Below are 11815 nucleotides of genomic sequence, written 5' to 3'. Positions count from 1 at the left end.
ACATTCGTGCAACGTACAAGTGCGCCAACAAGTCACCCAGTTAGAATGCGAGAACCGTTCATCTGAGACGCACTTGTGCTATCACGCCATGACCGCAATGTGACGCATTCAACCAGCAGCAGCGACTGACATCTGGTGTGACAGTTAGAGCTAGCTGTTTTATTGCAGAAACACGTCGCGTATTTGTGATACAAATTTGTGGTGACCATATGCTGGTATATTTTTATTCATCAGTTAAAAGGCTTACATTCCTTTACATCCATCCATCCATTATCTAAACCCGCTTATCCTGATCAGGGTCGCAGGGGGGCTGGAGCCTATCCCAGCATACATTGGGCGAAAGGCAGGAATACACCCTGGACAGGTCGCCAGTCCATCACAGGGCACACACACCATTCACTCACACACTCATACCTACGGGCAATTTAGACTCTCCAATCAGCCTAACCTGCATGTCTTTGGACTGTGGGAGGAAACCCACGCAGACACGGGGAGAACATGCAAACTCCGCACAGAGAGGCCCCGGCCGACGGGGATTCGAGCCCAGAACCTCCTTGCTGTGAGGCGGCAGTGCTACCCACTGCACCATCCGTGCCGCCCATTCCTTTACAGTTGATTGCATATTTAAAATTACAATTTCGTCTTTGCTGTGGGCTCTGAAAATGCAATGGGAGCGGAAAGTGTGTCGGTCCTCCCAAGTACAACATGATAAGGACCGGTGAATTCCATGTGTACTTGCCAGTTTTTGTGCTTGAGTTTGGGACGCACTTGATCACAAGTCTGCAATTTGCGACACAGCCATTGGCACTTAATGAGCCCCCCTGTAATTACACTCTGACGTCATTCTAATTATTTTCTCCTTAGATTCCCTTAATCCTCCAGAATTCGGAACAGGTGACATGTAAAACATATGGCGGCCAGCTCGCAACACCCTATGGTTCAACCAACATGGCACCTTCTTCTATGACAACAGTAACAATATTAATTACAAAAAAAATCAATTAGATGTGATGTGCCCTGCATAATAGGGAAGTATATTAAAATATTCAGATTTAAAGCAGCAGCACGGCACCTGCCACCCATCCCCTAGACTGCGGAGCCCCAGACCCAGACTGAGGAGGCCCAGACTGAGGAGGCCCAGACTGAGGAGGTCCAGGATGAGGAGATCCAGGCCCCAGACTGAGGAGATCCAGACTGAGGAGGCCCAGGATGAGGAGATCCAGGATGAGGAGGTCCAGGCCCCAGACTGAGGAGATCCAGACTGAGGAGGCCCAGACTGAGGAGGTCCAGACTGAGGAGGCCCAGGATGAGGAGGTCCAGGATGAGGAGGTCCAGGCCCCAGACTGAGGAGATCCAGACTGAGGAGGCCCAGGATGAGGAGGTCCAGGCCCCAGGCTGAGGAGGTCCAGGCTGAGGAGGTGTAGTTTATGTTCAGCTTCGCATGCATAACTAGAAAAAAACTAAAAATAAGGCCGGAGGAGCATGTGTGTTTGTGGTTTAATCGTGGTAATGAAGGGAAAGATCAGTGAGGGTGACTTGAGGGTTTCAACAATAACACTTTTACTTATCAGAGGAAATTCTGATTTGATACTGGAGAAGAGGAAACTGTAATGTACATACAGGTGGCTTCCAGCAGAGGGAGCCAAATCCTCCACTACACACCGCTCCAGGTAAAGATTCAACCCTGCACTCATGTACTTGCAATCCCAGGCAAAGTATTGAACGCTACATAAAAACAGCTTTCACTCCAAATGAGCACAACAGGGGTTTGAACCTTTTGTTGAGGAACAAGAACTTCAACTCCAAGCCACAATGCTAATGTAAAAAATTTTTTAACTGAGACCAGAGCCTTTTGCAAGGTTCCTGTTTTTCAGAAAACTTTACAGTTTTACTCTTTGAACTCAGTTTACTTTTTACAGTATTGATTTGCGCAAGCCCCAAACATGGAAATCCTAACATTACAAAGAATCACATGGAAAATGCTGAATTCATCATTTTACAGAAAATTATGCACCAGTTAAATTAAATAGCAGCAAAGACATCCACAAAATTCAGAAAAGGTTTCATTTTCTTTCAAATGTGCTTTAAAAAAGTAGGACTAGGAAGTAGGAAAGTGCGTAAACTGTTGGCAGATGGACAGCATATATTCTGCATGTGCATCCCACAGCAAAGGGAGGGCGGAACTGCTTTTCCACGTTTATCTATAAAAGAGACAAAAACATTCCATCAGAGACGCCCACCTAAGACCACCTGACTGAGCTGAGCGATGCAGAGTAATTACAGAGTGTTACAGTGTGATGTCATGCCTAGAGTGATGTCACGCTCCCACAGTGTGATGTCATGCCTAGAGTGATGTCACGCTCCCACAGTGTGATGTAATGCTCTGAGTGATGTCACGCTCCCACAGTGTGATGTAACGCTCCCAGTGTGATGTCACGCTCCCAGTGTGATGTAACGCTCCCAGTGATGTCACGCTCCCACAGTGTGATGTCACGCTCCCACAGTGTGATGTAATGCTCCCAGAGTGATGTCACGCTCCCACAGTGTGATGTAATGCTCCCACAGTGTGATGTAATGCTCCCACAGTGTGATGTCACGCTCCCACAGTGTGATGTAATGCTCTCAGAGTGATGTCACGCTCCCACAGTGTGATGTAATGCTCTCAGAGTGATGTCACGCCCCCCCGGTGTGATGTAATGCTCCCAGAGTGATGTCACGCTCCCACAGTGTGATGTAACGCTCCCAGAGTGATGTCACGCTCCCACAGTGTGATGTCACGCTCCCACAGTGTGGTGTAACGCTCCCACAGTGTGATGTCACGCTCCCACAGTGTGATGTAATGCTCTCAGAGTGATGTCACGCTCCCACAGTGTGATGTAATGCTCTCAGAGTGATGTCACGCCCCCCCGGTGTGATGTAATGCTCCCAGTGTGATGTCACGCTCCCACAGTGTGATGTAACGCTCCCAGAGTGATGTCACGCTCCCACAGTGTGATGTAATGCTCCCACAGTGTGGTGTAACGCTCCCACAGTGTGATGTCACGCTCCCACAGTGTGGTGTAACGCTCCCAGTGTGATCTCACACTTACATCACAGCAGCGCCGGAGATAATCTCGATGAGCTCCTTGGTGATGGCTGCCTGGCGTGTGCGGTTCAGCTGCAGGGTCAGCTTGTCAATCATCTCAGCTGGAGAGACAGATTCATGTGTCAGTCCTGAGGGCAATCTACCAGTGCACTTATACCCTGTCAGTCTAAGTGCATACTTCACCCTGTGAGCATAAGTGCACACTTCACCCTGTCAGCATAAGTGCCCTTGAGCAAGGCCCTTAACCCTGCTCAGTCTAATCAAGTGTATGTCGCTCTGGATAAGAACATCTGCCAAATGCCATTAATATAATGTAATGTAAAGGATGAAATGGTGGTAATGTAATGTAATGTAACAGATGAAATGTCATTAATGTAATGTAACAGATGAAATCTCATTAATGTAATGTAATGTAAAGGATGAAGGCCATTAATGTAATGTAATGTAAAGGATGAAGGCCATTAATGTAATGTAATGTAACAGATGAAATGGCGGTAATGTAATGTAATGTAACAGATGAAATGGCGGTAATGTAATGTAACAGATGAAATGGCGGTAATGTAATGTAACAGATGAAATGGCGGTAATGTAATGTCATGTAACAGATGAAATGGCGGTAATGTAATGTAACAGATGAAATGGCGGTAATGTAATGTAATATAACAGATGAAATGGAGGTAATGTAGTGTAATGTAACAGATGAAATGGCGGTAATGTAATGTAATGTAACAGATGAAATGGCGGTAATGTAATGTAACAGATGAAATGGTGGTAATGTAATGTAATGTAACAGATGAAATGGCGGTAATGTAATGTAAAGGATGAAATGGCGGTAATGTAATGTAACAGATGAAATGGCGGTAATGTAATGTAATGTAAAGGATGAAATGGCGGTAATGTAATGTAATGTAACAGATGAAATGGCGGTAATGTAATGTAATGTAAAGGATGAAATGGCGGTAATGTAATGTAACAGATGAAATGGTGGTAATGTAATGTAATGTAACAGATGAAATGGCGGTAATGTAATGTAAAGGATGAAATGGCGGTAATGTAATGTAATGTAACAGATGAAATGGCGGTAATGTAATGTAAAGGATGAAATGGCGGTAATGTAATGTAACAGATGAAATGGCGGTAATGTAATGTAAAGGATGAAATGGCGGTAATGTAATGTAATGTAACAGATGAAATGGCGGTAATGTAATGTAATGTAACAGATGAAATGGCGGTAATGTAATGTAATGTAAAGGATGAAATGGCGGTAATGTAATGTAATGTAAAGGATGAAATGGCGGTAATGTAATGTAAAGGATGAAATGGCGGTAATGTAATGTAATGTAACAGATGAAATGGCGGTAATGTAATGTAATGTAAAGGATGAAATGGCGGTAATGTAATGTAACAGATGAAATGGCGGTAATGTAATGTAATGTAAAGGATGAAATGGCGGTAATGTAATGTAATGTAACAGATGAAATGGCGGTAATGTAATGTAATGTAAAGGATGAAATGGCGGTAATGTAATGTAATGTAACAGATGAAATGGCGGTAATGTAATGTAATGTAACAGATGAAATGGCGGTAATGTAATGTAATGTAAAGGATGAAATGGCGGTAATGTAATGTAAAGGATGAAATGGCGGTAATGTAATGTAACAGATGAAATGGCGGTAATGTAATGTAACAGATGAAATGGCGGTAATGTAATGTCATGTAAAGGATGAAATGGCGGTAATGTAATGTAATGTAAAGGATGAAATGGCGGTAATGTAATGTAATGTAACAGATGAAATGGCGGTAATGTAATGTAATGTAAAGGATGAAATGGCGGTAATGTAATGTAATGTAAAGGATGAAGCTGGCGGTAATGTAATGTAATGTAACAGATGAAATGGCGGTAATGTAATGTAATGTAAAGAATGAAATGGCGGTAATGTAATGTAATGTAAAGGATGAAATGGCGGTAATGTAATGTAATGTAAAGGATGAAATGGCGGTAATGTAATGTAATGTAACAGATGAAATGGCGGTAATGTAATGTAATGTAACAGATGAAATGGCGGTAATGTAATGTAATGTAAAGGATGAAATGGCGGTAATGTAATGTAATGTAAAGGATGAAATGGCGGTAATGTAATGTAATGTAAAGGATGAAGCTGGAGGTAATGTAATGTAATGTAACAGATGAAGCTGGCGGTAATGTAATGTAATGTAAAGGATGAAGCTGGCTCACAGGCGTTCTTGCTGGCGCTGTCCATGGCGGTCATGCGTGCGCTCTGCTCACTGGCACACGACTCTTTCAGAGCGAAGTAGACGGTGTTCACCAGGGCAAACTCCTGGAAGCTCCGCAACACGTCCGCATCCACGCTATCGTACACAACAACGCTCTCTGGCCAATCCAGACAGAGCAGACCATTATTCTCCTTTATTTACATGAAAGTTGCTCAACATTGAGAGCAGGTTCCCTCTTTTACAAGTGTGCCGAATGGAACAAAGAAAGAGATATAAGTATTAATAAGTGTAATACATAAATAGTGAATAAGTAAAATTATTACAAATAATAATAGTAATAGTTTCATATAAATACATTACCTTCTATTATTGGCACTTTTTAGGCAATAGCGTGGCCATGCATAATGAATGAAACATTGGCTAACTGTTGCTACCAGTAAATTACTATTAAAAGTAGCATTTTAATGTTGCCTTTAGACAAATATCTGCTCTTATGATTTTTTGACATGCACCTTCACTGTTTTTGAGGCAAACAATGAAAATTACCTGAACCTGCCACAGAATCCACGGAGAACACAGGCTTCTCTTCAGTTGTGTATGACATCACAGACCTTATTATAACAAACATAATCAGTTACAATGTTACAATTTGGTGACTATATCACTAATTTATCTTCATATGTTTGGCATTTAGCAGACACTTGTATCCAGAGCAATTTACACATCTTATATTCTTTTACAAAAATCCAGTTATACAATGCAAATACTGAAGGACATGGGAATGGTTATTTTGTGGGGTGGGGGCACACTTGAATCTGTTGAAATAGATGGCGCCCTGGTCAAACTCGTATCCAGAGTGGAGGAGCTCGGTGGCGATGGAGGCGGCATCTGAGAAGGTGGGGGTTTTACGGCCAATGTCCTTACAGGTCAGCAGGAAGTGCTTCCCATGGGTCCTGCAGAAACAGGAAGCCCAATAGGAAACAGCTCAGGTGAGCTGTTTATGTGTAAATGAGCGTCTGCCAAATGCCAATAATGTAATGTAATGTAATGTAAATGTGAGGAGAGGCACAGGTGACAGGTGGGTACAGGTGTGCTGGTAGTGAGGAGAGGTGCAGGTGTGTTGGTATGTGAGGAGAGGCACAGGTGTGTTCGTATATGAGGAGAGATACAGATGTGTTGGTATGTGAGGAGAGGTGCAGGTGTGTTGGTATGTGAGGAGAGGCACAGGTGTGTTCATATATGAGGAGAGACACAGGTGTGTTGGTATGTGAGGAGAGGTACAGATGACAGGTGGATACAGGTGTGTTGGTATGTGAGGAGAGGTACAGATGACAGGTGGGTACAGGTGTGTTGGTATGTGAGGAGAGGCACAGGTGACAGGTGGTACTTGTTCAGCAGGGCTCTCAGCTTGTCTCCGACGTTCACCAGCATCACCTCCTTGCCGGCGGCGGTCAGCCTGTCCACCTCAGCCTTCATGGCCTTGGCAATGTTCATGTGTATGGAGCCACACAGGCCGCGATCTGAGGACACGCCAATCACCACGTGCTTCTCCCTGTCCTCAGGAACCATAATCTCCACCTTCTCATAGAGCGCTGACACCCCCCCCCCCACACACACACACACACACACACACACACCCACACAGAATCAGAGACTCCGCCCACCAGCCAAATCAGAAGTAGTGACTAATGATTAATTAGTTGTCATAGTTGCTGGGCTAAAAGAAAATGCCCATTTTCCATAAGATTGGACACCCCTGTTTTAGGAGGTCCCGCAGAGAGGAAGAGAGCTATCTTTGGGTCCAATCACAGTCCAACTGATCATAGAGGAAGAGGAGGGGGCTTATTATTGCAAGGCCATTGAAAATAGCATGGGGAAATGTCGCGCAGTCCGCAGTATCTTTAGAAGACAGTTTATATACAGTGGTATGTATTTGCATCTTTGTCACACTTAAATGTTTCAAATCATCAAACAAATTTAAATATTAGTCAAAGACAACACAAGTAAACACAAAATGCAGTTTTTAAATGAAGGTTTTTATTATTAAGGGAGAAAAAAAATCCAAACCTACATGGCCCTGTGTGAAAAAGTGATTGCCCCCCCTGTTAAAACATAACTTAACTGTGGTTTATCAAACCTGAGTTCAATTTCTCTAGCCACACCCAGGCCTAATTACTGCCACACCTGTTCTCAATCAAGAAATCACTTAAATAGGACCTGCCTGACAAAGTGAAGTAGACCAAATGATCCTCAAAAGCTAGACATTATGCCGAGATCTAAAGAAATTCAGGAACAAATGAGAAAGAAAGTAATTGAGATCTATCAGTCTGAAAAAGGTTATAAAGCCATTTCTAAAGCTTTGGGACTCCAGCGAACCACAGTGAGAGCCATTACCTTCCCAGGAGTGGCCGGCCGACCAAAATTACCCCAAGATCGCAGCGACGACTCATCCAAGAGGTCACAAAAAACCCCACAACAACATCCAAAGAACTGCAGGCCTCACTTGCCTCAGTTAAGGTCAGTGTTCATGACTCCACCACAAGAAAGAGACTGGGCAAAAATGGCCTGCATGGCAGAGTTCCAAGATGAAAACCACTGCTGAGCAAAAAGAACATTAAGGCTCGTCTCAATTTTGCCAGAAAACATCTTGATGATCCCCAAGACTTTTGGGAAAATACTCTGTGGTCTGACGAGACAAAAGTTGAACTTTTTGGAAGGTGTGTGTCCCATTACATCTGGCGTAAAAGTAACACCGCATTTCAGAAAAAGAACATCATACCAACAGTAAAATATGGTGGTGGTAGTGTGATGGTCTGGGGCTGTTTTGCTGCTTCAGCATCTGGAAGACTTGCTGTGATAAATGGAACCATGAATTCTGCTGTCTACCAAAAAATCCTGAAGGAGAATGTCCGGCCATCTGTTCGTGACCTCAAGCTGAAACGAACTTGGGTTCTGCAGCAGGACAATGATCCAAAACACACCAGCAAGTCCACCTCTGAATGGCTGAAGAAAAACAAAATGAAGAATTTGGAGTGTCCTAGTCAAAGTCCTGACCTGAATCCTATTGAAATGCTGTGGCATGACCTTAAAAGGCGGTTCATGCTCAAACCCTCCAATGTGGCTGAATTACAACAATTCTGCAAAGATGAGTGGGCTGAAATTCCTCCACAGCGCTGTAAGAGACTAATTGCAAGTTATCACAAATGCTTGATTGCAGTTGTTGCTGCTAAGGGTGGCCCAACCAGTTATTAGGTTTAGGGGGTAATCACTTTTTCACACAGGGCCATGTCGGTTTGGATTTTTTTTCTCCCTTAATAATAAAAACCTTCATTTAAAAACTGCATTTTGTGTTTACTTGTGTTGTCTTTGACTAATATTTAATGTTTTGATCTGAAACATTTAAGTGTGACAAACATGCAAAAAAATAAGAAATCAGGAAGGGGGAAAACATTTTTCACACCACTGTATTCTCCTTGGCGACGTACCGAGCGCGCTGGTGCCGTACACGCGGGCTGGCTTCAGCGCTTTCTCCGCTCGCGCATATTTGGCGGCCGCCACCATCTTCATGGATTTTGTGATTTTCTGGATACTCTTCACGGACTTTAACCGAAGGGTGACTGAAATTATTTAGGAGAAAAAGCCTCTCAGAACAAGACTCACCCGGAATGCACAATTCAAAAACACACAATAGTTTACAAATACTTACTTTCCTTCATGGTAGACATGTCCCTGACATGGCCACTGAAGAAAGAAATGGTCAAGGCATACGTGAAATTATGTGCAGAAATACATTTCACGCGCGCGCGTGCGCGCGCACACACACACACACACACACAGGGTGCGGTTCACATTTAAACGTGTTATTCCCTATTGGGTGGGGTTAACGCACACACCCACACCTTAAAATGTCTACTGTGTTTGACAAACAGAAATGTGACACCATTATCTTACACAGAAACGCGTTATGTTTCAGATTAACATTTAATATTTTCATTTCTAAAAAGAAAAAAAGACATACGGCAAGTGAAAACATAAAATACTAGTGAACCAAAGCTATCATAACGTAAACTGATAATATAACATGGAAGTCAGTTGTCCAGCTACCAGTCGAACGTATAAAACATACAATCAACGGTAATATTTAGAACCACAAGAGAAAAACAAATGCAATCTTCATAATTGTACAACAAGCGTTGCCGCATTCTTTCAGCAACTTTTCGAGACAGCAAGCAAGTTAGCTCGTTCAGACACGCCTGTTGAGATTTCAAACAAGTTACACAGAAACCACACAGAAGAACTAACGTCTGTTTTTGCACGTTTCTTAAAATCAAAGATTAACTCAACTTCACCATTTTGGCAGAAACACCGCCGAATAAGTTCTGGAGAACATTCTGCTGTCGGTTCTGGTAACAGGCGTGCCGCGTACTCTTGCCAAGTAATTTCGGAACCAAAAAACGTAATAACGTCACTGCACGGTGACGAAAACTGCGCATTCGAAACCTTTTACAGTCCGATTTGAAACGGTGATGACAGAAAAAAACAACGAAATTAAATTAAACAAAAATGCTAATACTCAAGTATGCTATAGTGATACCTCCAATAGTACAATTGACTATTTCTATTAACAAAGTATACCCAACTGATATTTTGTATACAATTGCTAAATATTATTCAAGTTCCACTTGTCAAACTGGCAGTCCCCCCCCCCCCCCCCCCCCAAAAAAAAAGAAGAAACAGAACCCCCTAACAAAGTATGTCATAATGCCCTAAATATGTATTTTGGAGATATTTGCATACATTTGTGTAACGTATTTTATAACAAATAAAATAAAACGACAATTTCTGGACTATTATAGCAACATAACTTCAATAAACTTCCTGTAGCACAATAATAAATGATTGAAGTTAAGGTGTATTAAAAAATAAATAGTTGAGTATTAGATATTGTATATTGTTGAAGAATAATGTTGAAGAATATAAAATATTCCTCACGTACCAACACACATGTACCTCTGCTCAAATACGAACACACCTGTACCTCTCCTCACATACCAACACACCTATACCCACCTGTATAAGAAAAATATCTATAATATCTACAAATATAAATGTTGAAATATTTCAACTAAATCTCGGTGTTCATACGTTCCTCGTAGGTCCTGTAATTCTGCGAACGAACAGCAGATGGCCCATAGCCATCATATTGTCCTGCTGAACCATCATTCAGGTAAAACCACAGGACTGGGTGGATGTAAATAGCCTGCATGGATGTGCGAAGAATCATATGGAGACCAGGTAAATGACCTTGTTGTCATTTAATGTTTATTGTTCAGAGTGAGCCTGTTCCATTACACATCAAACAATTATCTTTTTGCGTTTTCTTAAGGTATCGCATGACAAACTCATCAAAAGGACCTTATCTGAGCGGAGCATTCGGAGCTGGGGTCACGGCTCTGGCTCATTTACATAAATGACCTTGAAATTGAAAGTAATTGAAATTTTCAGATGATACAAAACTAGGAGGTTTAGCTAACAGGATGGAAAAAAAGTAAGGTAATCCAGGAAGATTTAAACAGAATCCAGAAGTGGAGATAAAATTCAGCACAACTAAATATAATGTTCTACATGTGGGAAATGAGGAGAGGAATATATAATTAAATTAATAATATAATTTCCGATAAGGAAATAAGGCAGGATTACTTTATGGGGGGTACAAAATTGGAAAGTACTCAAGTTGAAAAAAATTTGGGGGAGTTGATCAAAGCCTTTCAGGTTCTAGTCAATATGCAGTAGCAGTAAAAAAGGCCAACAGGATGCTAGGATACATAGTCAGGAGTATTAAGTCAAAGGAAGTATATATACTCAAATTAGACAATACTCTTGTTAAAACACATTTGGAGTGTTTGCAGTTCTTGGGACCGCACTATAAGAAAGATATAGAGGCACTGGAACAGGTTCAGAGAAGGGCAACCAGATTGATTCCATGTCAAAAAGATAAGAGTTATGAGGATAGACTTAAGAGGTTTAATCTCTTTAAGCTTAGTAAAATAAGACTTAAAAGACTTGAAAGGGAGTAACAAAGAATTATAGGCGATTCTTCAGGGTGAGTTCAGTTAGTAGAACGAGAGGACATTCCGCACAGATATTAAGAAGTATTTTTTCACACGAGACGACAATATGTGGAATAGCTTGTCAGGACATGTAGTGGAGGCAAAAACTTGTGTTAGACACTATTTTTTTTTAAATTAGCTTTTAGATAAACTAAGCAGTAGGTACACTTGGTGGTAGGAAGGTTGCTGGGCTGAATGGCCTGTTTAACAATGTAACAACAACTAAATAGCATATACCTACAGCAGGTGTCATCATACAATCACTCACTAGCAAAACAATTTATTTTCTGCACACAGGATCATTTTCCAGTAATGCCATGCCATTTTGTAACTTGGTAATCAAGTAGAGGTTTCAGTTATGGATATATTTCAGTTGTGATCTAGC

The 11815-nt window shown here is 41.8% G+C and overlaps 1 protein-coding gene across 3 annotated transcripts; it reads right to left on the bottom strand.

Annotated features, from left to right (window-relative positions):
• Positions 1-1813: 1813 nt before the first annotated feature.
• LOC133140483 (ATP synthase subunit gamma, mitochondrial-like) lies at positions 1814-9783 on the bottom strand. 3 transcript variants are annotated; one of them, XM_061260474.1, is made up of 9 exons: positions 9670-9783; positions 9027-9061; positions 8806-8937; positions 6708-6912; positions 6130-6273; positions 5867-5931; positions 5322-5477; positions 3090-3186; positions 1814-2201 (listed from the first exon to the last, which is right to left on the bottom strand). In XM_061260474.1, the coding sequence occupies exons 1-9, from the start codon at positions 9708-9710 to the stop codon at positions 2198-2200; spliced, it is 879 nt and encodes a 292-aa protein (XP_061116458.1). In that variant the 5' UTR covers positions 9711-9783; the 3' UTR covers positions 1814-2197. The 3 variants fall into 3 exon arrangements, with proteins under 3 accessions (XP_061116458.1, XP_061116460.1, XP_061116459.1); XM_061260476.1 differs by lacking the exons at positions 1814-2201; positions 3090-3186; positions 5322-5477; positions 5867-5931 and adding an exon at positions 6377-6513 and having other exon boundaries at positions 6139-6331; positions 6570-6912; XM_061260475.1 differs by lacking the exons at positions 1814-2201; positions 3090-3186; positions 5322-5477; positions 5867-5931 and having other exon boundaries at positions 6139-6513; positions 6570-6912.
• Positions 9784-11815: the final 2032 nt, after the last annotated feature.

This window comes from Conger conger, chromosome 11, assembly GCF_963514075.1.
Source record: "Conger conger chromosome 11, fConCon1.1, whole genome shotgun sequence".
NCBI lineage: Eukaryota > Metazoa > Chordata > Actinopteri > Anguilliformes > Congridae > Conger > Conger conger.
Note: the sequence above shows the minus strand (reverse complement) of the source record. Positions and strands in the feature narration are given on the sequence as shown.

Excerpts from the sequence above, each read along its gene's own strand:
- LOC133140483 (XM_061260474.1), bottom strand. The coding sequence starts at position 9,710 with ATGTTCTCCAGAACTTATTCGGCGGTGTTTCTGCCAAAATG. Across the intron at positions 8,938-9,026 it reads CATGTCTACCATGAAGGAAA|TCACCCTTCGGTTAAAGTCC; the intron begins GTAAGTATTTGT and ends AAATAATTTCAG. Across the intron at positions 6,274-6,707 it reads CTGAGAGCCCTGCTGAACAA|GACCCATGGGAAGCACTTCC; the intron begins GTACCACCTGTC and ends CTGTTTCTGCAG.